This window comes from Dasypus novemcinctus, chromosome 25, assembly GCF_030445035.2.
Source record: "Dasypus novemcinctus isolate mDasNov1 chromosome 25, mDasNov1.1.hap2, whole genome shotgun sequence".
Taxonomy (NCBI): domain Eukaryota; kingdom Metazoa; phylum Chordata; class Mammalia; order Cingulata; family Dasypodidae; genus Dasypus; species Dasypus novemcinctus.
In genome coordinates, this window is record NC_080697.1 from 19,852,122 (window position 1) to 19,876,625 (window position 24,504).

Below are 24,504 nucleotides of genomic sequence, written 5' to 3' on the forward strand. Positions count from 1 at the left end.
GTTTTTTTTTGCGTGGGGTGGCTCTCCTTGCAGGGCACACTGCTTGCCTGTGGGCCTCCCCTATGTGGGGAACACCCCTGTGTGGCACGGCACTCCTTGTGCACTCATCACATGGGCCAGGAGGCTCTGGATTTGAACCTCCTGTATGGTAGGCAGACGCTCTATCCGTTGAGCCACATCCGCTTCCCCGCCTGCGTTTAGAGTGGAGGATGCCCCGGGGATTTCCCTAAGGCTTGGTGATGCAATCTCACTGATGGAGCTTTCCCAGAAAATGAGTCCCCGGAGAATAGTGCGCCTGTGAGGATTTAACTGAATCTGGAACCGTCAGCCATTCCAGTTCAAGTCAGGATCGGACATGCCGCTCTCCACCAAGGGTCTGTGCAAAGTTCTTTTGTCTGATGGTTTGAACCCCGGAGAACAACAAACAAAGCTGAAATGGTTTTTTTTTTGCACAATTTGCATGAATGGAACCACCGCCAGCCTAGAATAAAAGGGACAGAGAAGGGACAAATTGAAGGCGAAATCACTTCAAGGGCAGACCCATGGAAGCTGAGGTCTGGACTGAGGACCTCATCTTGGGCTGAGAGCGAGGGCCCACCCATGCGTGTGGAGAGAGGGGCTCTGCCCCATGCTTGGAGAGGGTGGGCCTCCTGCCTGGTTGTTCAGAAAGAGTGCTGCTGCCCCAGCGCTCGAGGGTGAGCCTGTGCCCCGGGGACTGAAGACTGCGGAGAGCCTGGCTGCTCTCCAGATGCCTGGAGAGGGTGGGGGCTTCACATCAGCATTTGGGGGAGCCTGGCTGCGGGGCAAGCATCAGCTTTACAGTGATAAAGGGCAGGGCTACTGCTCCATCCCAGAAGCCACAGTATAGACGACTCAGACCTGGGACTCTCATGGAGGGTGCGCTGCAGGGTTTCAGAAATGTGTGGGACCCTTGATCCCTGTTTTCTTTCCAATTTCTCCCTGTGGGGATGGGAAAGCTTATCCTAGGATGGTCCCTCCATTGTCTATTGGAAGCGTTAGGTTTCACAGGTCCACAGAAGGAGGGGAGTTGTGTCCCAGGACAGAACACAACCATAACTGATTTTTTTTTAAAGAAAGTTTAGATTACATAAATGCTACATAAAAAACATAGGGAGTTTCCATATGCCCCCCTCCCCCTCCCACACTTCACCGCATTAACAACTTCCTTCATTAGTGGGGTACATTTGTTACAGTTGATGAGCACGCTGAGACTTTGTACTCAACATTACTTCTGAAATGACTTTTGAGATATTGTGATGGCATTAGTGTGTATTGCATGTAGAAGGAACGTGTCTTTTGGGGGTCCAGAGGGTGGAGAGTGATGGTCTGATGCTGTGTATACACCAGAAAAATACGTTCTTAAATGGAATCCATTCCCGTGGGTATGAAGCCAGCTGTAAGCAGGACCTTTTGATGAGGCTCCTTCAGTTAAGGTGTGGCCCAGCTCTACCAGAATGGGTCTTAATCCTAGTACTGGAGTCCTTTATAAATTCAGAGAAGGCCACTGGAAGCGAGATGCAGAAATGGAGCCCAGAGGTGAAGGAAGAGACCAGGAGATGCCACTGTGTGCCTTGCCATGTGGCAGAGGAGCCAAGGCTCACCAGCAGCCAGCCACCCTCTCTGGGGAAAATCCATTGCCTTGATGATGCCTTAATTTGGACATTTACCTGGCCTCAAAAACTGTGAGCAAATCAATTCCTGTTGTTTAAGCCAAACCATTTCAGGCTATTTCTTGGACATTCTGGGAAACTAAAACATCTTTCACCTCCTCTAAGACAATCCTTTCTGAAAGGAGCATGTGTGTAAAACAAGACTTTTGTTGTTGTCGTTATAATAAAATGCAGGAAGAATCTTTCTTGTTGTGCTTGTATGCAACCCATCACCCCTTCTCCCCTTGGAGTTCTCACAACTGACTATTGATGGAAGGCGCCGAGGAGGACCAAGCCACAGCTTCATGTTGATAAAGCTGGGATTGGAGAGGCCTCTTGGGCCAAAATGGGGTTCCCATCCGAGGCAAGTGTGAGGCTGGGGTAATACGGTTTGTCCTTTGCTTTGTCCCTGTCTTCATTTTACCACAGGTCAGAACTGATGTGCCTGTTCTAGAGTGAAAACTGAAGAAGGGGAAATGGTTTTCTAGAAAATAAAGTGGACCCGTTGTCCAACCTAACTCCAGTCTCCGCTTCTGCCTGGTCCCTTGTGTGAGCTCTGTTGTGTATAAACGAAATTGGCTCTTACCCACCAGCACTCAGCAGGGCACGGGGAGGAGTTCACGGAGTCATCCGCGCGCTGTCACCACCCCACCGATATCTGATAAGGGCCTGCGGTGCTCCAGCTCCTGTGCTAGGTGCCCGCCCCAGGCCAGTCTGTTCACCGACAGCCTCCCCGACTGGTGAGGGATGTGAACAGAGAGAGGGGCACACCTGCACCCACAGGCCGGCCACAGCCGAGACGTCGGAAGCCTGACCTGCCACGCTCCAGGGGAGCCCGCATGGACGCGGCCAGGCCCGGCCACGTGCGTTCCCGGGTGCCTGCACCTCGCGTCCCCCCTGCCCCGAGGGCGCTCTCCTGCAGCCCGAGGCGACCCGCGGCCTCCTGTTCCTTCTGCGTCCACAGCAGAGCAAGGACCGCCCGTCGCCCGCTCCCCTTCTGCCGCCGCCTCTAAGTGGGACCAGCAGCCACAGGCGGCCCCGTCTGGGGACCAGGACCTGCAGTGACTGCTGTCAACAGTGGGGCCGCCTGGAAGGGGGCGGCGGGGCTCTGAGGCCAAGCAGGGGCTGCGTTAGACCTGAAATACTGAAGTGGAGCTTGGGAGGGAGGGGCCAGGCCTGTGGTCTGAAGGAGGTGGCAGGATAAAGGTGGCCGTGTGGAGCGGGAGCGAGGGGAGATGCCAGGCAGTGCCCTCCAGGACGCCCTGCTGTGCACCTGGCTTCCCTGGCAGTTGGCGCCTTCCAAGGGCGGGACGGCTGCTAACGGGAAATGAATTTTACACAGAATAAGGAAAAGATGAACGGCTCCATAGATAACGGCTAAAAGACTTGGAAAGATGATCTCCCCAAAGAAGAAAGACAGGGGGCCCCTGAACACGAAAGAAAATGCTCAACCTCATTAGTAACAGAAGAAGCGCTTGACTAGAACAAAACACCGCTGTGGCCTGTTCAGTTGAGAGAGGAGTGAAAGCAGGGTCCTAGGCAGACTTTCCGAGGTGGTGGGAAAACCACACGCTGCTGGCTGATGCGTAAGCTGGGGCGGCTTTTCTGGAGGAGAGGGAGTACGTCTTTGCAAAACTGTCGACCTTTTGCACAGCCTTTGCCCCGGCAATTTCACTCTTAGGAATGTAGCCCAAGATTGCGCACGGTTTTAGTTGCAGGGATGTTCACTTCCCGAACGTTTGTGGCAGTGAAAATTGAGAAGGGTGATTATGGCGTGTTTTCACTTCCTAGGGTGCCGTCACAAATCACCACACCCTCGGTGGCTTCCAACAACAGAAATTCATTCTCGGTTCTAGAGGCTGGAAGTACAAAATCAAGGCTTGCACAGAGCCACGCTCCCTCTGAAGGCTCTAAGGAGGAATCTTCCCTGGCTGCTTCCAGCTTCTGGTAGCTCCCGGCCGTCTTTGGCTTTCCTAGCTTTTTAGCTGCATCACTCCAAGCTCTGCCCCGTTGATCTCTGTTTGCTTCCCTGTGTGTCTGTGTCCAAAATTTCCCTCTTCTTATAAGGACGCCATATTGGATTTAGGGCCCACTTTAATGACCCCAACTTAATTTAACTTATTTCATCTGCAAAGACCCTATTTCCAAATAAGGTGACATTCTGAGGTTCCAGGTGGACATGGATTTTGGGGGATGCTATTCAAACCAGTACTACCTTGTGGGTCAATAAGATTGACAGTGATGCCATAAATATCTCATGAAAGAATAGAGAATGAAGCAAATCGTTTACAATATGCTGCTAGATGTAAAAAGCAGTTGTCCAAGCAGGATCTAGAAATGATTCCAGCTCTTAAAAGAAAAATAAACAGAAAAAAAGGTCGACACCCTGGTACTAAGAATGGTTGTCTCCGACAGTGGTGTTACAGATTATATTCTTCCTTTGGTCCATCTGTATTTTCCAAGTTTTTATCACCAGCTTGTGGAACTTTTGCAGTAAGGGAGTTGGGGGAAAGAAAGCTTTTTTTAAAAAAAAAGAAATGAGAAGCAGCTGGGTCTAATAAATTGTAATTCCCCAGAGAAGGGAGTAGAAGGCCTCACAAAAGAAAACCAGGCACACTTTGCTAGGGAAGATTTAGGAGTTAAACACTGAGACTCCAAGAAGATGGGTGGAGCTGCTTGTGATTGTGCAAATCCAACAATTAAGAATTCTTTTTACAAATTGCAAAATCAGATTTTTTTTCTCATTTCTTTCTTAGATAGGATTAAAGGAAATGGGGGCATCTGCAGCCCCATGGGGGGCTGGGGGGAGGTGAGGCATGGGCTGGGGCGAAGCTACTGAGGCGGTAGATCATAGTGGCGAAGGTCACAGCTATCCCCAGCACTCAGATCCTAGCTTGCCGCTTACTGTCAGTGCAACCGTCTCTGAGCCTCAGTTTCCCTCTGGAAATAATAAAGGTGCCTACTTAATAATGTAAACTTATTCATGTAGAGTACTGAGAAGTGTGTCTGACTCTGGAAGGTGCTTTACAAATGTTGGTGCTACCTCTGTCCCTCTCTGTGGACTTTGGCAAGTCATTGCCCTCTTTAATTTCTGTAAGATGAGAATATAGCAACAGTGCAAAAGAGTAAAAACTGACCTAAATTCAAAACCAGGTCACTTAGGCTCAGTTAATTCAACCCATGAACATTCACTGATTTCCTGTGGGCAAATCACAGCTAGGCTGTCAACACCGTGGGAAAGACCGTGTCTGTTTCACTCACACAAGGCCTGGCATGTAGTAGGATATCAGAGAATGTTTATTGAATGAATGAATGAATAAATTTGGTGCTGAAAGCCAAATGGAAATGAAAAGTAATAGATTTATTTCTTTATACACGATTTCCAAATATTTGGGGATTCCCTAGGTATTCTTTCATTTTTAGTTTATAGATTAATTCTACTGTGGCCAGACAGTGCATCATATATGATTTCATTACATTGTCGAGACTTGCTTTATGTCCCATTTGGCCAGTCTTCTGTGTTTACCAGAAATGAGTCTGTACTCTGCAGTTGAGTTCAGTTCGTGTATATATATACTAATATACGTATTAGGTCAAGTTTTTTAATCATGTCATTCAAATCTTACAGAGTTTGTTGTCTGTTTTTTCTATCAGTTATTGACAGAGGTGTAAAAAATCTATTATGATGATTATGGGCAACTATACATTTAATGTGTCTCTTGTAGGAAATATAAAGTTGGATTTTTAAAAATCCAGTCTGTCAATCTTAGTCTTTTATTTGTAATATTTATTTAATATAATTAATGATATATTTGGACTTAGCTCTACCATTTTGCTACTTTTTTTTTTGTTTGTGACACCTCTTCTATGTTCCTTTTTCTCTGCTTTATTTTAGGATTATTCTAATTATTTTTAAATTATAGTAACATGTACATAACATAAAACTTGCCGTTTTAACTGTTGTAAAGTATACAATTCAGTGGCACTAAGTACTTTTGTAATATTGTGCTACTATTACCATCTTCCATTATTAAAATTTCCTCAACACCCAAAATAGAAACTCTTTGTCAATTAAGCAATAACTTTCCATTCTCCCTCCCTCTTGCCCCTGGTAACCTCTAATCTACTTTCTCTATGAATTTGCTTATTTCAGATATTTCATGTAAGTGAAATCATACAAGCCTTTTGTGTCTGGCTTAATTCACTTTGCGTAATGTTTGCAAGGTTCTCACTCATGTTGTAGCATGTCCCAGAACTTTATTCCTTTTTGTAACTGAATAGTATTCCATTGTTTATCCACTCATCTGTCAATGAATGGGTTGTTGCCTGCTTTGGGCTATTGTGAATATTGCTCTATGAACCCTGGTGTCTTGGATTGTCTTGGTATGCCAGAGCTGCTTTCACAAATAACACACAATGGTTTGGCTTAAACAGTGAGAATTTGTTTGCTCTCAGTTCTGAGACTAGGAGAAGTCCAAAATTAAGCCTTCTAGTGGTGGCTGCTGCACTCCCTGGGGCTCCCTGATTTGTACCTCTGCCCCCTGCCACGTGGCGATGCCCTCTCCTTTCTCGCTGCTGTGGCTTCCTGGCCATCTTTATGAGGTCTCTAGTGATTGAGATTAAGACCCACCCTCATTCAGCTGGGCCACATCTTAACTAAAAATAGCATCCTTAAGAGATCTTATTAGAAAGTGGGTTCACATCCTTGGGAACTTGGGTTAGGATTAAGAACGTGTTTGTCAGGTTACATAATTCAACCCACCACATGGATTAATTACTGTGCAACAATTTCATCATTTCCACCCTTTATTAACCTGTTAGTTCTTTTTGTTTGGATTTGGCTTTCCTATTTTTATGGTGACAGCCATAAAGTTTGCGACGTGCACCTGTTAGACTTAGTAAAGCCTGGGTCTTAGAGAAAGAGAAGACGCGAATAGATGGGGAGAAAGAGGAAGTGTCCTGGTTACCCCTTGGGACCCGCCGTCCACTCTCTCCCCCACCCTGTCCCCAGGGGCCAGACCTATGTAGACTCCCCCAGGGGGTCCCTGCCCTTGCTTCTGGTTGCATTCACACAAAAGGAGGCGCCAGAAGGAAATGAGAAGAGTGAGACTAGGTATGCCTTTATTCCCGTTCCTTTCCCCGGCTGGCTGTGGGTAGGCTCTTTCCTAAGGGCCACAGCTCCTAACAGGGGTCCCTCTTAGTTTAGCCCCACTCCTCGTTCCAGCACCACTCCCCCCTCTTGGCCTCCGAGCCTAGGGGAGGTAACAGCTCCCTATCCTTCCTTAGTTTCCTTGGATTCTGCCCATATTCTGTCAAAAGTTGTTTTTTTGTTTTGGTTTGGTTTTTAGGAGGTACCAGATTTTGAACCCAGAACCACGTACCTGGGAAGCAGGTGCTCAACCAGCGATCTGCATCCACTCCCCAGCAGTCTTTAAAATCTTTCCTGTAATTAATTTTGTGCCTTCTGTTTCCTGCAAGGAACCCCACTAAAACAAAAGCATTTCAGAGATATGGGAAGGTGGGTGGGCAAGAGAGGTGGGACTTCGTGAGAGGAGGGTGGGTTAGAGCGTAGACTGTGCAGAGCCTTGAATGTTAAGCAAAAGAGTATGAAGTTGGGAGCCGGGTGTAGCTCGGTGATTGAGCACCTGCTTTGCCTGCACGAGGTCCTGGGTTCAATCCCCGGTACCTCCTTTAAAAAAAAAAAGGGTGAAGGCACTGAACGTTTTGTAGCTATCTGTCACCCTGCATCCCTATTCTAATGCATCTCTCCTCTCTTCCAGGAAACTCTCGGTGCTTCCCCCTACCGCCCCTGCCTCAGTGTACCCCTTCGGTCAGCTCCTCCAGCCAGAGGACCGAGATGAAGAGGCCTCTAGGCTCCTGCCTCTGCTGCTGCTTGGCCGTGCTCACCCTCCTGCCCTGGCTGAGCCTGGCACAGTACGAGAGCTGGCCCAGCTACCCCGAGTACTTCCAGCAGCCAGCCCCCGAGTTCCACCGGCCTCAGGTGCCCTCAGACGTGGTCAAGATCCAGCTGCGCCTGGCGGGCCAGAAGAGGAAGCACAGCGAGGGGCGGGTGGAGGTGTACTACAACGGGGCGTGGGGCACCGTGTGCGACGACGACTTCTCCATCCACGCCGCCCACGTCGTGTGCCGCGAGCTGGGATACGTGGAGGCCAAGTCCTGGACCGCCAGCGCCTCCTACGGCAAGGGCGAAGGTAAAACCCTGCTTTGGGACGGGGTGAGGGCGGCCTTCGGCCTAACCTGGGCGTAATCCTACCCGAGGTTAACCTGGTGAAAGTTAGCTTGGCCTGAACTCCTCATTGTGCTCCATCTAGGGCAGGGGTTCCTAACCAGGAAAGATTTCAGGCAGTCCGTGAGCTTGAACTGAGAAAAAAAATCAACTTATTATCTTTATTTTCTCTGACCTCTGACTGAAATCTAGCATTTCCTTCACTTTTGAGTGTCTTCGATAAATAAATTACAGGAGGATTCATTTCACCTGCCTGGCAAAGGGGTCCGTGGAACAAAAAGGGCTAAGAACCCCTGTGAAAGGGCAACCTCCTGTGGCTGTCCCAGGTGTGCCCCGTGGAAAAGCAGGTATGGGTAGAATGACCAACTGTGCTGATTTGCCCGGGCCTTCCTGGGTTTAGCGCTGAAAAGCCCCACATCTTGGGAAAGCCTGCAGCCCTAGGGAAAAGCCTGTGCTTATCTTTCCAAGCCACCTGCCCTGACCTGGAGAGGTGGGAAAGTTGCACCTTGCTCTAAACTGGTCCCTCAAAGCAGGCTCTTTCTCGCAAAGGCTCCCCGTGTGTTAGTGTCCTCTGGCTCCACCACTTGCCTGCCTAGCGAGAGCACATGCCTTCAGCACTAGCATGCTATTGTGGGCTTGGCCAGGAGGAAAACAGGCCAGGACTGGAGGGGATTTTTCACCTTTGGCCTGACTGTTTTCCTCCCATATCAGGTTCAAATCAATTGGCTTTAAAAAAAAAATGTTATAAGAGCTTGGAATCCAAACCTTGAGTTCAGTCCGGTGCTGGCCTAACTATATGATTTTGAAGAAGGCACTTTCCCCCTTTGGCCTCAATTTCTCCATTTGGAAGTGGATTTTATAGGAACTCTTGACACTCTGATGATATGTGGGCCTTAATAGGAAAGTGGGTAAGGGTGAATTGAAGGGTATGATCTAAAGAAAAACATTTCAGGAGCCAGGAGTTCCCTGTTCCTGAGTTGTTAAGCTGTTATTCCACCCGGCAGAGATAATGCACAAGGCATCATGCTTGGGTCTGGTTGCTGGATTAAAGTGGTGATTCCTAAACTGTCCTGGTATGATGGATTAATGCCATGCCAGCTGCATTAAAATTACCTGGAGGTCTTACAATGCAGAATGTCTCAGTCCTCAAGCCATGATGTTCTGGTTTAAAAGGTCCAGGTGGAGCCTGGGATTCTGGTAGCTTCCCCCCGCCGAGATGGCTCCTTCATCTGTTTGCTCATTGTTTGTGCTTGTTGCCTGCTCCTTGTCTATTTGTTTTTTCTTTAGGAGGAACCAGACCCCAGACCTCCTATGTGGAAGGCAGGTGCTCAAGTGCTTGAACCACATCCACTCTCTGCTCTTTTGTTTTTGCACGTTGTCAGCTGGTTATTGGCTCTTTGTCTTACTGAGCTTTTTTTGTTTGTGTGTCTGTTGTCTGCTTGTTGTTTTTGCTCATTGTCTGCTCATTGCTTTTGCTCATTGCCTGCTCGTTGTTTGTTTGTCTTCCTTAGGAGGCACCGGGAACTAAACCTGGGACCTCCCATGTGGGAGGCAGGCACTCAACTACTTGAGCCACATCCACTGCCTCCTCTGGTAGCTTTTGAAGCACCCCATCCCCCTCCCCAGCCCCAGGTGATTGTGATATGTAGCCAGGTTTGGGAAACATGGAAATAGATAACTGTTATGGTCCCTTCTAACGATGTTTTCCATTATTTTATGAAGTGTATGTGAAAGAAAATGCCATCTCATGTATTTTTTACCTCAGTGCAATTAAAAATTTCCTGATGGAATAACAAGATCAAGAGTCTACACTTAAGAGTAAACTGTTCTCTGAAGCTGACTCTGGGTTATTTAGCAGTGATGAGAGCCAAAGCAGCAAGGACAAGTTAGCAGATGCTGGGCTTTTAAAGCCCATTTCCTGTCTTTTTCAAAAACATCTGACACTTCTACATTATTCCCATTTATGTTTATTCTGCTAGTTTAGCAATCCAGGGATAGCTTCAGATTTATGCTTTCTATTCCAGGGTCTCTAAGCCTTATTTTATAGCAAGTACTTTCCAGTGACTGTAGGTTTTTCCAGCAACAACTTTATTTCTGTCCAAACTTAAAACTGACCTATCATTAAACCAACCACATGATTGTGATTTTTCCCCACCAATGTTCACTTTCCCAGGGACAGACACAGGGTAGCTGGAAAAGTGGGTTTATCTGGGTTGGCCTTGCCATGCAAGGGTGATGGAGGGAGAGAAGTTCACGGGAGTGGAAGGCTTGATGTGAGGATGTGATTTAAAATCATGGTCCATGGACTGTAAGCTGGTTAAGGAGAAAAGTAATAACATGAAGGAGTTGAAGGATTGGGAGTAGCCGCCAGGATCAATGGATCATGAGACTGTTGGGATTGGGATGCTAGAAGGGGTGTGCTAGAGAGAGGGGTGAAGGAGGCTGGAGAGCAGGGTGGCTGAAATGGAGGTTGAGAAGGGTGCCATTACTGGTGATGACAAGGTCTAGGCTATGACCATGAGGGAGGGGTCGAGGGGGCACGTGGAGAGCCAATCACTGGGGAGAGGAAGGAACGGGATGTAAGAGGCCAAGAGTACTGAAAGAGTCATTCATCTGTGTAGGTATTAAACCATCTAGAATTATGACTGGAGAAGTATCAAAGAGAAGACAGGGAGAAAGAGGAGCTCAACAAAGAAAACCTGTCGTGTGTCAGGGCTTTAAGAGTTGCGCACGAGGGAAGCAGACTTGACCCAGTGGTTAGGGTGTCTGCCTACCATATGGGAGGTCCGCGGTTCAAAACCCGGGCCTCCTTGACCCGTGTGGTGAACTCGCCCACACGCAGAGCTGATGCGCGCAAGGAGTGCCCTGCCATGCAGTGGTGTCCCCCGCATAGGGGAGACCCACGGGCAAGGAGTGCGCCCCTGTAAGGAGAGCTGCCCATCGCGAAAGAAAGTTCAGCCTGCCCAGGAATGGCGCTGCACACACAGAGAGCTGACAAAACAAGATGACGCAACAAAACGAAACACAGATTCTCATGCCGCTGACAACAACAGAAGCGGACAAAGAAGATGCAGCAAATAGACACAGAGAACAGACAACTGGGGCGGGGAGGGAGGGGAGAAATAAATAAATAAATAAATCTTTTAAAAAAAAAGAGTTATGCACGCTACGTAAAATTGTACTTGGTTTAAGTGTTGAGAGACGTTATAAATATAAGAATATTCCAGTGTCATCAGAATCAGTCCAGGATTTTCAAGCTGGGTATGGGGTGGATGTTCAATAAATATTCAATTGATTAATTGAAATTTTGGGTTGAGAGAATATAAAAAAACATTTGACAAAATGATATTTGACAGAAAAAGAAAATAAAAATAAAATAAAATAAAATAACCCCCCTGGTATTTGACATGGTGACCACAGCCCTGGAGCGGGCTCTGCGGATGAGCTGGGAAGGGTGCCGCTCCCCCCAAGAGGCTGCCCTTCAGGCGTCCTCAGTGTCGTGAGCTCCATGAGCTCTGTCCTCTCTCTCTGCACAGGAGAGGTCAGGCAGGGTGTAATAATGCAGCCAGCGAGAGCACCCCAGGGAGCACCCTGGTTTCCTAGCCTGGCCTGGCAACGGGTCTCTTCTCCCGAAGTGCCTCTGAGCTCAGATGAGTCATGGGCCCTTTTAGAGCATTCTAGAAGGGGCAGCTGCCCCATCTCTTACCTCCTGGTTGGTCTCACAGCAACCTGAACCGAGAGTGGCTGCTCACCTCTGCCTGCGAGGCCGCCTTCAGAACCAAGAGGCTAAAGCCCATTTCCAGCTGACCCCACTGGTCTCCAGATGAGAGTGACTAAGCCACATGAGGTCTACAGGGGGGCCCCCCAGTTTCTAAACTGAGCAGTTGTATATTACTGGCAGAGCCCTGGCATTCAAATGGGACCTTACTTATGATCTCTCTTTTCTAAATGGTTTGTTAATTTGTTTGTGCATCTCTTCTTTCATCAGGAAAGGCATTTTATAGAATAAATGGGTTGAATGAGTAACATGAAGTTTTGTTTCTCATTGCCTGATTTTTTGCATCCAAACTTTGAGCCTCGTCTGTGTCCCCAGTGCCGTGTCCCTCCTCACTGTGAGATGGCATCTATTGACCTGTGCCTAAACCCACCCTCTGCTGAGAGGCAGAACCAGAAGCTGGGTGCTTTTGAATCCGCATCTGTATAGTTGACAGGCACTAAGTGTACAGGAAAAAAACATTGGCATTAAATCAGGCCAAATGAATATGCCACACATGATTACTGTCTTGGGCTAAGTAGAAATTTAAATTTCCATCATCTAAGAAAAAATAATTGACCAGGCTATGAAGGGAGAAGGTTGTTGAGTGTCCATCTAAACTATGTAAAAGAGCAACTCTCTGGGGAATCTTAGCTCCCCTTAGCACTCCAGGGTGCCAATTTCAAATGTTCCTTATCAAGAAGTGAAGCTGGTTCTGTAGCATCTCTGTTTTGCAGCTCTTCATGGGTTCTTTAACCCTGTACTGATTGCTTCCCCTCTCCTTAGCTGGTGCGGTTGCTCTCACTGCAGATGGAATAAGGGTGCTGCTTCTTTTGGCTTTGCTGTAGAATGTTCCAGGGAAGAGGCCCGCTTCAAATGTGGAGGGTCTTTTCCGTTTCTGGTACTTAGCAAGACAAACATTGGTTTGTTGTTGAAACAGCAATTGATTAGAGGCTGCATGTTTCAGCGGAGCTTGACAGCTTGGAAACTAGGCCAAACTGAGAATCCAGTTGGGAAACCTCAGCCCAGATGTTTTCAATGAGCTCTTTGTTCCCGCACAATGTGTCTAAGGCTCTCTCGCCCTGAGCCCCGACCACCCATCCATCACAACAGACATGTTTCAGCGGGGACTGGAAGTCAGGCGATGTCCTTGTGTTCTCCCTGACCTTGAAGAATCTCCAATTCTTGGTTTTCTAACTCTACGATGGCAGTGTTTTCACCTGCTTTTCCTTATATCATGAAAACAATGGAATTCACTGGTTTTCTGGTTTACTCGAAACAGAAGGGGAAAAGGAGGCTGAACACATGCCAGGCTCTATGGCAACCTGTTTATTGGGTAGCATTATTTTTACTTCAGAAATGGCAAACCAGCTTGGATAAGTAGTTGACCTAGTGTCCTAGTCCGTGGCAGATGGAGTTTGAACCCAGGTTTACCTGACTCGACTATAATACAGTCTTCTAAAAGGAGAAAAGAGAGAGGCTTCTGGTTTTGGTGGAGTTCTTCTAGTGGCACTTGTTAACTTGTTTAAAAAAATCATGATTGGAAACCCTCTGGTCCTCAGTGCAAGCCAGGAAATGGAAAGAAGGTGAGCAGAGCACCACGGCTGCCTCTAGGCAGCTCGCCCTGCGACTCCTGCCTCCTGAACATGAGAAGAGGTCTCTGTGGACTGCTCTAAGCCGGGTCGTCTCTGACTCAGTGGATGGGAAGCATCAGGGGGAGAGAGGAGCACTGACCCAGGAGTTAGGGACCAGGGTTCTGGGCGCAGGTGCATGGCCTGGCACCAGGGAGTTGCCCTCTCTGAGCCGGAGCTCAGTGTCTGTGCTCTGGGAATGATAATGCCTGCCCCAGCCTCTTCCCTGAGGGATTGGGAAGGCCAAAGAGGTAACATGGGACAATGCCTTTCAAACTTGAAACCCTCTATTGCCGGAAAACTGGCAAAATGAACTACTTAGCATTTTCCTGAGGGGTTACAGTTCAGACTCTGCTGCAGATGAAAGTTGACTTTGGTTAGCACCATAGTTTGGTTTGCATTTTAGTATAACTAGAATAATGATCATCTCACAGTCACCGTATTTGAGTGCCCACTCTGGGCCCAACCAGAAACTAGGCACGTGGCATGTGGTATAGCTAACCCACACAACACCACCCCGCAATTCAAGTTTTCTTATCCTCTCCACTTCCTGTTGAGACAAAAAGGGGGTTAGGCCCAGGTCATATGGCTAAGCTGCTGAGCCAGAATTCAAACCCAGCTTGGTCTCCATGCACTGTCCACTGTGCTAGGTGCTTTGTGGGACTTAAATCTGATTTTGATTCTAGTCATGTTCAATCTACCACACCCCCAAGTTACATCAGCCGCTTACTCTGACAAGGGAATCCAGATAATCTAGGACTACACACCCTATCTGAACATAATAAAAATCACTTGATGGCCATGTGCAGCGGCCGCAATCAAGGGGAATCTCTTTGGTATCTCCAAAGACTCAAGGCTATTTTGATGTGGCACTTGATTGCTCTCTTCTCTGCTTCCTCCAGGACCCATCTGGCTGGACAATATCTACTGCACTGGCAAAGAGGCAACCCTCGCAGCCTGTTCCTCCAATGGCTGGGGTGTCACCGACTGTAAGCACACAGAAGATGTGGGTGTGATATGCAGTGACAAGAGGATTCCTGGGTTCAAATTTGACAATTCATTGATCAACCAGATAGAGGCAAGTCATATGCTTTTGGTGAACATTTTCTTCCTCTATATAACTCAGTTCTTGCCTGCTGATTTCAAGGAGTGCCTTTTACCACCAAACTGGGGACCTTGCCTAACTTGGTTTGGTGTGTGGGCAATTTGGGGAGGATTTCTGGAGAAGTGAATATCAGAGATGCATCAGTAGGAAAAAAGCATCCCAGACACAGAGGACAACTTGGGCAAAGGCAGAGAGGTACAGAGGTGTGATCTGGGGGTAAGCAGGTCGGTGTGGTCTAGAGTTAAGTGTGGATGTGGGAGAGGTGGGAAATGAGGCCAGAAAGATGGGCATAGTCAGGAGCTTGCCCTTTGTGTTGGGAAAATGTATTAGTTACCAATTGCCTCATCACAAATTACCCCCTATTTTAAGGGCTTAAAACAATGAGCATTTGTCATCTAACACAATTTCTGATGGTCAAGAACCTAGACAACTCAGCTGGGTGATTCTGCTCAGCTTCTCTCATGGGGTGCAGTCACTATGTCATCTGGCTCCAGTGGGGCTGGAGGATCCTCTTCCAGGCTCACTCATGTGGTAACTGGCAGGCTTTGGTTCTTTCCTGGCTCTTGGGTGGGGCCCATAGTTCCTCTCTACATGTGCCTCTTCATAAGCCGCTGGACTGTCCTCAAGATATGGAGGTTGACTTCTCCCAGAGTGAGGGATCCGGAAGAGAAAGAGAGAAAGAGAGATCATGAGGGAAGCCACAGTCTTTTGTAACCTAAGCTCAAAAGTGATAAACGATCACACAGGTTAACTGGATAGTTGTTCCCACATCTAGCTGGGGCTGAAAATCACTTTGATTCAGATGTTCAGATTCAAAATCTCCTTCTATGAGACAAGGGTTATTTGTTTGTTTTTTAAGATCCCCAGATGATTCCGATATTTCCAGCATTTGGGAATGGCAAAATGACTGGTGACCCTTCTTCTAAATTTACAACTAAATTTCAGGTTTAGCTTTTCAAGTATTTTATCTAAGCCACTAAATTAACAAGCATCTATTGCACTACTCTTATGTGCAATGAATGTGGGAGTTGGGGCAGGAGGAGTCAGCGGCCCAGACTCCTTTCCTCAAGGAATCTATTAAATGTCACCCCCGAGGGGCTGTGGGATCTGCCATGAGTCCAGGCCAAGAGCCTTCATTGTCAGTCTCCAGCTGAGCCCAGGACTAACACTGAAGAAAGGTGACTCTTGTAATTGCCCTAGTTGGGCCCCAGAAGATGTTTTACCCAGACTGTGGTCTCTATGTTTTATACCCATGACTCACACTGTCCTGCTCTTTCTCATATGTTCCTAGAGTACACCAAGTGCACTGGGAACTTGGCCAAGCCTGCATCAGAGCACGGAAAAGGATTTGGCCCCAGACGTGCCAGCCTTCTCCCAGATGAAAGGACGAGACCAGTTCTACTGAACACTCTCAAAAGCTGTTTTATTTGGGATGACTAGATGAGATCGTTTTAGAGTTCATGTCCTTTATATAGTGCTCCAGTTACTGATGACAGCTGTGCTTTACCATGAAGTTTATGATTTGGAGGGCGGGTCACAGTACTTTCTCTCCCCTCTCTTTGTAAACACAGATGGAGTAATTGGCTCCCACTTATTTGTATCTCATCTTTCCAATGAGATTGGAAGCTCCTGGAGGGCAGGAGTTATATCTTATTCATCACTGCACCCACAAAAATAATGCTAGGCACTTAGTGGGAACGTATCTTTATCTCCCAAATTTTCTTCTCCCTAGGAATTCAAACCAAAGATCACTATCTCCTCAGGTGGAGAATCTCTCAGGCTAAAATATTAAACTAAACAATGATGAGCAATGGAAACATCATTTCTTCATGTTACTGCCCTGCCTAATGGGACAATGAGCTTATTTATAACATCTTTAATGGCCTTTGTTCAGTCTAGAACCTCAGGATAAACCCCTTGGAAGATCAAGTGAAAATCAAGCTTCTTGGCTTAAGGGAGTCATTGATGACTTGAATAAAAGGCAGGTGGGTCGAAATGTTGGTGAATTTTAGGTTGTGAAAATGACAAGAGTCATCTGTAACTAGAAAAAATTGACCCTAGAAAAGGGGCTCTGTGAATGGCACTGCAAAAGATAAATGCTTATTGAGTTCTTCTATGTACCAGTTTTTCAGTGCTTAGCTTTTGAAGGGGAAATAAGACTGGTCACATTAAAAAAAAAAAGAACCATAATTGGGTGGAATCGGCATTGAAATAAGTGGGGAAAGGGCCAAGATTCCATGCCAGGAAAGCAGGACCTCCCTTTATTTTAGATATTTTCAGGGTACCTACTACACACACATCCTGGTTTCGGGGGCTAGGAAAAGAAAGCATGGCCCTAAAGGAATTTACAGTGACCCACAGAGGTCTGAGGAGCCATCTGGCACGAAGGGTGGGGGCTTCCTCAGCCTTCAATGTTTCGCATCTGCCCAGGAGGCCTCCCTCTTGCTGTCAGAGCAAATCAGGCTGGTTGCTGCGGGTCACGCTGGAGCTTTCCTGCCCGGCCACAGACACCAAGGGAACTTCCAACGAATGAGCTGGCCCCTGTAATCTCGCCCCTGGAAGTAGGTCATGAAAAGGACCAGATCTCAGGGTGTCAGAGGAGACTCTCTGTCAGTTACTGGGAAGATGCTTCCATCCAGAGCTTTACGGCCCAAACTCATGCTCACTAACAGGCCTTATGAGCCGGGCACCGCCTAGACAACCTACAGGGGATTATTTGTGGGATGCCGAGAAGTTTCTCCCGAATACCTCATGCACTAGCCCGTGTCAGAAGCTGAAGTCATGGAATCAGAATCATTCCTCTTGGCTAAAGAAATGTGCCCTATTAAATTTTGTGAACAAGAGGAAGAAACCTAGGTTTAGTGGACAGGCAGAGTGGAGGCGTAAGCGTGTGGGTAGCTGTCAGCAGGGACGGGCTCTAATGGGTGCTCTCGGGCTCTGCTCCTGCCCCCCATCGTGTGTCAGAAACTTGAATGGAGATGGAAAGCATCCTGATGAGAGACGCAAAACTGGGAGGGATTGCTGGAATGCAAAATTATGGAATGAAGTTGCAGAAAAACCTCAGTAGGTTGAAATAATAATCCCAAACCATAACATATTAGGGATGGATATAAAGTCTTATATTAAGATTCAGGAAAAAAAAAAAAGTCACAAGAGTGAAACTGGAGAGAGCAACTGAAAAGCAGTGATTGTAAAGAACAGTCACTGAGGGGGCACTGGATGACTAAAAGCTCAGTATGAGTAAAAAGCATGATATGGGGGGGAGGAGCAGATATAGATTAAGTGGTTGAGTGCCTGCTTCCCAAGTACAAGGTCCCAGGTTTGATCCCTGGTGCCTCTTTAAAAACGACAAACAAACAACTAGACAAATGAAAAAACCAACTCGGGAGAGCTGGTATAGCTCAGTGGTTGAGCACCAGCTCCCCACATACAAGGTCCCAGGTTCAATCCCTGGCCCCACTACCTCAAAAAAATAAAAAACAAAAATGGTATGATATGGCTGCTAAAAAGTGGGTGTAAACTTCTGCACTGTGAGAAGAATTATTTCCCTAAACTCATGTGAGGGATTTAAGATATTTTGTCAAGAAAAGAGATATGAGGTGGGAGGAGGGACATGTCAGTTCTCTTCAAATCTTTGGAGTGCCCATCATGGAGAAGAATGTTTATGATTTATTCCAATTCCCAGAACTAATGCCGATGGGAGGTAGGCTTCAGCGCCGCTGAAAACCCCATCACACATAAAGTGGGCCCACAGTGGATTGGGTCCCCTAGTTAATAGAGAGCTTCTTGTCTCCGCAAAAGTTCAAGCAGAAACCGGATGACCTCCTGCCAGGGGGATTGGGGCCAGATTCCTAGATGGGGAAGGAAGTGGGTCTAGGTAACTGCCAACTTTTCACCAGCCTCGTCGCTCGGCGTCTATGAAAATGCCCTCGCTCCGTGCAGGAGACACCTGCTACCTGCCTATTGGCATTTACACCGTTGTGTGAATCAGTGTCACCCATGCCAACACGTGTGGGTGCTGTGTGTGCTAGGACCCCCTCCCTGCCTCTTCTCTGTCCCTCAAGAGCCAGTCTTGAAAGCACATGCAGACTTTGTGCTCTCTCTCTGCCACATCAAAATGTGAGCTTTAAAGCCCTTCCCCGACTCCACCAACTCAGGGAGGAATTTGTGCCCATAAACTCAAAAGGGGTCAGGAGTGACATGTCAAGGGTGATGTGTCTGTTCACTTTCAAGTTATTTCTGAAAGTTAATGCCTTTCTCCATGTCCAGCGACTTTGGTGTAAAGAGCTGGGTTAATTAATGTGATGAGGACATCCCCATCTCTTCCCACCCCTACTCTATAACCTTCACCCTTGTTGAATCCTGGGGACTGGGGGACAGCTCGTGGATTGTTTTTCATGGCCCTCGCAGGCTTGCACTGAAATTCCCCAAGCAGAGAGTGGAAGAAAACCATGCGTGGGTCTAGACCTAGTCCGTCCCCCTCTGCAGTGCCAGAGGCATGAGTCACTAGCTCTGGGCCTGGCTGATGGAATTTCACTTGATGAGCCGCTGTGTTTCAATGGACTCCCGCATCTGATGGGGGCATCCTTGGGGACTTCTTGCCACTTCATAAATTCCCTTTTGGAGGACAGAAAAAGGATACCTTCTCCACATGAATGACTCCACCAGGGGAGATTTCATGTGTTTGTGGCCTTGAGCTACCCTCAGCTCTGGGCAAGTCCATTCTCTGCTTTATGATGCATGAGTTGGATTCAATTCCTTCCAACTCTAACCGTCTGTGCTCCAGACTGGCAACAGTTTCTCCATTAGAAAGGCACAGCATGCACTCATTTATAAGGTGGTTTTAAATATTCTGCAGGAAAACATCAGATGATTTCTGTAAAAGTGCTTTGCAGACTATAAAGTGCTGCAATCAGTTAGCACTCCCTCTGATTCACCGACCTTGGTTTCTTTCATCCGGGAAATTAAGCAGGCAGGATCTCAGGGTTCCCCTTTTCTGACACAGGCCATGCCAACACCTCTTGCTGTGCATTCTAAATTTTAAACCCCAGAGTGGAGACTGGGACTTGCTGCTCTATGCCCTGAGTGACTGGCCTTTTTTTTGGGGTCTCTGTACATCCCCTTGTAAAACAAAGGTTTGGCTGGTAATAAGGAAAATGTATCTTAGGTCAACCTTCAAAATCTTTTTAAAGGGAGGTAAGCAGGAGCAACCAATAAAATGTGAAACACCGTTGGTTCCAAGTGAACAGATCTTTTTTAAACCCAGAAAACAACTAAACCTTCGCGGATTTTAGAGGCTCTGTCAAGAAACTTTGTTTCCTGACTTGTGGCTGGTGAACAAGTTGGAAAAAGCATTAGATAAGGAGAGATTACAAATCCAGATGCCCTTTTGAGCAAACCTCGTACAGGGGCTGTTTTGCACATTGCTATGTGTTGTGCTCATAGAAAAGCTTGTGGCAGGGTCCATGTGCAGTGAGAACAGGGAATTTGCCGCTCTTCTCTTTCCTTCATCTCCCCCATGCCCTACCCCATGCCACAACTTACTTTCCTACCTGTTTTTTAAGGCTATTTTGCATAAAGCAATTAGGTTATCAGAAACTAATTGGAAATTTCCAGGCTGTGAGATTTAGGAGTTGCCCACCCACTGAGGGCCCTCTGTGCCTCAGTTTCCTTTCTGTACAATAGGCAGCCCACGAGGTTGTGGGAGGTGGACAGAGGAGCAATGAGGACAGAGCTTGGGGAAGGTCATTCACTTCCATCAGAAGGGAGAATCTAGCGCCCCATTCCCCTTCTCTTCCTTCTGAGGACTCTGAAAACTGGAAATGCCCTTTCTTGTCCTGGGAACTGTAGGTCTGAGCTGTTGTGAATTTTTGAAATTCCAGGATTTGAGGTTTTTTATGCATCGCAGTCAGCTGCCAAATGCTTCAAGCTTGCCCTCTGAGCAGCAGTCTTCTGTCAGCATCTGGGGCCTCCTAAGGGCTAGGGGTGGGGCTGGGGGCGCCTGGAGTCTGCATCGAAGTAATTAACTCCAGAAAGGTCTGAGCGCTTCCTGGTGGGGGGTTTCACTCCCCACCAGAGCATATTTGCACCAGGCCGCACTGCAGTGGTTTAGAGAAGAAAGAGGGTCTGTTTTCCTCTCTGTGAAGTTCGGTCAAGTGAAGTTCGCCAAGCCTAAATGTAGACCTCCTTCCCCAGACAGCCACGGAACGGCTGGCAGACCTCCCTCAGGGAAGAGAAATGGTAGCAAGTGGGCGCTTTGTGCCAGACCCTTTAGCAAAGGAGCGAAGAGCTATGGCGAAAGCCCGCTGCCTCTGAATTCCCAGGGATGCTCACCTGCCAAGCCAGGGAATGAGCTATGGCTCTCACGGGTTTTGCCTGTCCTAGGTCACAGGGAACTTGGACAAGAGGATGTATAAGATCGTGTCTGGCCCTAACACTTTACGAGTCTATTTATTGGAGCCTATGTGTGTCCAGGGCTTGCCAGCCATTACAAGGGACACGAGAGAAGTAGTTGTGAGGTGACCTGTTTTCCAAACGGAAACTAGGTCACAGAGTGTGACAAGCAAGACATCTTTATGGAGTAACAGGACAAAATATTTGAAATTGGGCACATCCTGGTAAAGCCAAGAAGCTGATTCCTGGCTGGGATGTTGTACATGAAACTTTGAAAAGTGTCAATACTGTTAGAGTTACTTGTGAGATGAAATAAACGAATAAGGAACATAATCGTTTTGTAGACAAAATGAATGACGCCTATGGAATCACACTTCCCACAGTGTGGGTTGGGTGCTAAGTTTTGCGGCAGTTTGGAGAAGGGAGAGATGCATGGGTGGAGATCAGCGGGGGGGATGCCTTCTGGAGGAAGTAAGGGCTTGAGCTGGGCCAGAGAAAGCTTCTCTGTCCTGGCAGGGCAGATCCATTCTGCAGGCCTATGGCCTGGCTAGGGCAGGGCTGGTGGCTTCCAATCTGGCTCCCCGTTGGGCCCACGTGGCTCTTTTGAGTTACATCGGTCGTGCCAGGTGGTCAATGCCAAGGAATTCCCCCACTCCATCCCCTGAGGTCGTGACTAAGACAGCTGGGGGAAGTGGACTTGGCCCAGTGGTTAGGGCATCCGTCTACCACATGGGAGGTCCACGGTTCAAACCCCGGGCCTCCTTGACCCATGTGGAGCTGGCCCATGTGCAGTGCTGACATGTGCAAGGAGTGCCCTGCCACGCAGGGGTGTCCCCGCATAGGGGAGCCCCACGCGCAAGGAGTGCGCCCCGTAAGGAGAGCCGCCCAGCGTGAAGGAAAGTGCAGCCTGCCCAGGAATGGTGCCGCCCACACAGAGAGCTGACACAACAAGATGACGCAACAAAAAGAAACACAGATTCCCATGCCGCTGGCAACAACAGAAGTGGACAAAGAAACAAGACACAGCAAATAGACACAGAGAACAGACAACTGGGGTAGGGGGTAGGGGGTAGGGGAGAGAAATAAATAAATAAATCTTTAAAAAAACAATACAACAGTGGAAGCAGACACGGAAGAACACGCAGCGAATAGACACAGAGCAGACAACTGGGGCGGGGGGTAGTACAAAAGGGAGAGAAATAGATAAAAAAATAAAAATAAAAAAAGGACAGCTGGGCGATGTAGCTGTGGCCATTCACTCATTCATGTATTTGATATCTTTTAATTGAGCATCAGAGCCTATGCTCAGCACTAGGGATAAAGGAATTGATGAAACAGGCCGTCCTGTCCTCTCAGCGCTCATCATCTAGTATTGGAGAAGGACAAGTTTGCAAATGATTACTTCCTTCCCATTGTGATGACAGCACAGGTACACCACTGGAATATGTGGTGGACCATCTGGCCTGGTCCAGGACTCGTCTAGCCGGTGGCCTCAGCTCCCCTGCCAGGACTGGGAGGAACAGCTGGGTCAGAGGGACTGGTTGCTGGAGAGATGTCTCGCCAACTTCCTGCAGACAGCAGGGCTTGCCTGTTCTCCAAAGAAGAAGCCTCTGTTACCTACCCAAGTGCTCCCAGGTTGGAAAATGAAACAGAGAGCATTCACTATTCGAGCCGTGTTGCAAAGCTCTTGATTTATAGGGCCGTTGGCATTTTCCTGTTGGGGCTTTAGCATGACGTCAGCTCGCCACGCCTACGGCCGCCTCCAAACCCCTCCACCCCAACTCCATCCCTTAGAGCAGAGCAACAGAAATCCTCAGGATTCCTGTCCTCGCTCCCTTTCAGCCGTCTGACCCAGGCAGAAGTCACAGGCTGGAGAAAGCGGAGGGCGTCTGCTTACGCCATGCACTCCTGGTTGGCTAAACCCAGAGGGGATAATTGCATCGCCACCAGACTCTTCTCATGCAACACGACTCATTCTGTTCACAGGTAATACCCACTTAGCCGAGCCATCGAAGTGTGTGCGGAGGATCAGAACAGCTTTTGACTGAGATCAGTAACTGTTTATTAGCTCAGGAGACAAGCAAATATGTGAACCAAGTGCAGATGTTCTCCTGTCTACCCATAAATCACACAAGTAGCGCTTATATTAGGAGGAGAGGCAAGGACTGACTAGCTGTTTAGTTTACATTAAACAAAGAAGAAAGGGAGTCTTTATTCAAATTTTGGCTTGGGAGCCCAACATTTCTCTCGAAGCCAAATTCCTGTTGTGGGGGTTTTAAAAGTTATTATTGGTCCATTAAAAAAATATTTGAGGCCCCACTATGTGTCTGGCACTAAGAGTTGTGGGTTATAAAAAAATGAACAAGGCACCATTTTGCCCTTGTAGGGATTCATGGTCCAACTGGATGGAAAAAAAATGTAGAATGATAAATTACAAGGAAGTCAGTACAAGCCAAGGACTAAAGGAGTGACTCAGAAAGTAAATCTGGAGGAGTAAAGAAGGAATCAAATCTATGTGGATGAGCTATTTGGTGGAAGAGGAGAGCGGGAATCTTCCTATAGAGGCTGGTAGAGTCCCCATCCCCCTGGAGTGGGAGCAAGGAGCTCTCCTATCCGGTTCACCTGTGCATTCCCAGATCTAGCACAGTACCTGGGACGTAGGAGCACCGAATGAATATTTTCTAGTGAATGAAATTGCCCTTGAGAGTGGGTAGGATTCTGATAGCTGGAGAGAACTGGAGAAAGATTTCCAGGGAGTGGCTTGATGTTGGAGTGTGAAGGGAAAGGAGCTTTTTGGCTGGAAAAGGAAAAGCGAGGAAATGAGATTGGGGGACAGATTGGGTCAGGCCAGGTGAGTTCTGGACCAGGAGGCTGAGGAGTCAACTTTATGCAGTAAGCTTTGGAAAGTTTCGAGTAAGACCCATGAAGAAACAACGGCAAAAGTGGATGAACGTCGGGAGCAGGTGTAGCTCAGTGATCTGAGAGCCTCCCTCTATATATGAGGTCCCAGGTTCAATTCCCGGTATCTCCTGGAAAAAAAAGAAAAAAAAAGGATGAAGATGTTGGCAGGGTGCGAGGGGGACTGGAACGGTGATTACATCAGAGATGAGGAGAGAGCACAGGGCCTAAATGAAATGACAAAACGAATGCATTTCTTTTACTTCTGCAATTCTCCTTGCACAGCTGACTGGAAAATAGAAGTGGGAATAGAAAGGTCACAGAAGGATAGAAAAGATATTGCTGAGGCAGAATTGGCTATAAGCGTGAAGAAGAGTAAGGGTAAAAAAATGCAGGCAAGATTTTTAGTCTTTTAAATCTAGGAGGGCAGGAGCCTTGCTAGATGCAATGAGGACAAATTGGAAACATCTTGGACATCTTCTGTTGGAGGAGCTGGAAGGTGCCAAGCTGGCAGTTGGGAAAAACGAGTCTGTCTCTGGAAGACCATTTTTTAAATAGCTGGCGGAAAGAAGGCTGTGGAGAGCAGATGTGGGATCCTGAGAGCAACGGCGGGGGCCATGCTCAGTGAGCAGAAGTTCGTAGAACTAACCAGCCTGTGCATTCCAGCTGAGACGCTGGTGTGAGGATATGTTTCCCCCAGCGTGGTCCTCCCGGCCAACACCACTCCAAGTCTGACTTCCCGGGTGGGAAGGCCTGGGCTGACATTAAGCTCTGGAACGGAAGCCCCCTGGGCTTTTGCAAAATTG

At 47.8% G+C, this 24,504-nt stretch overlaps 1 protein-coding gene across 2 annotated transcripts in view; it reads left to right on the plus strand.

Annotated features, from left to right (window-relative positions):
- The window catches only part of LOXL2 (lysyl oxidase like 2), a 96,627-nt gene that overhangs the window by 20,162 nt on the left and 51,961 nt on the right, over positions 1 to 24,504 (plus strand). For both annotated transcript variants that reach the window (XM_004452347.4, XM_004452346.5), the window contains exons 2-3: positions 7,451 to 7,882; positions 14,205 to 14,380. In XM_004452347.4, the coding sequence (XP_004452404.1) occupies positions 7,528 to 7,882; positions 14,205 to 14,380 (531 nt within the window). In that variant the 5' untranslated portion in view covers positions 7,451 to 7,527. The remainder of the gene's footprint in view (positions 1 to 7,450; positions 7,883 to 14,204; positions 14,381 to 24,504) is intronic.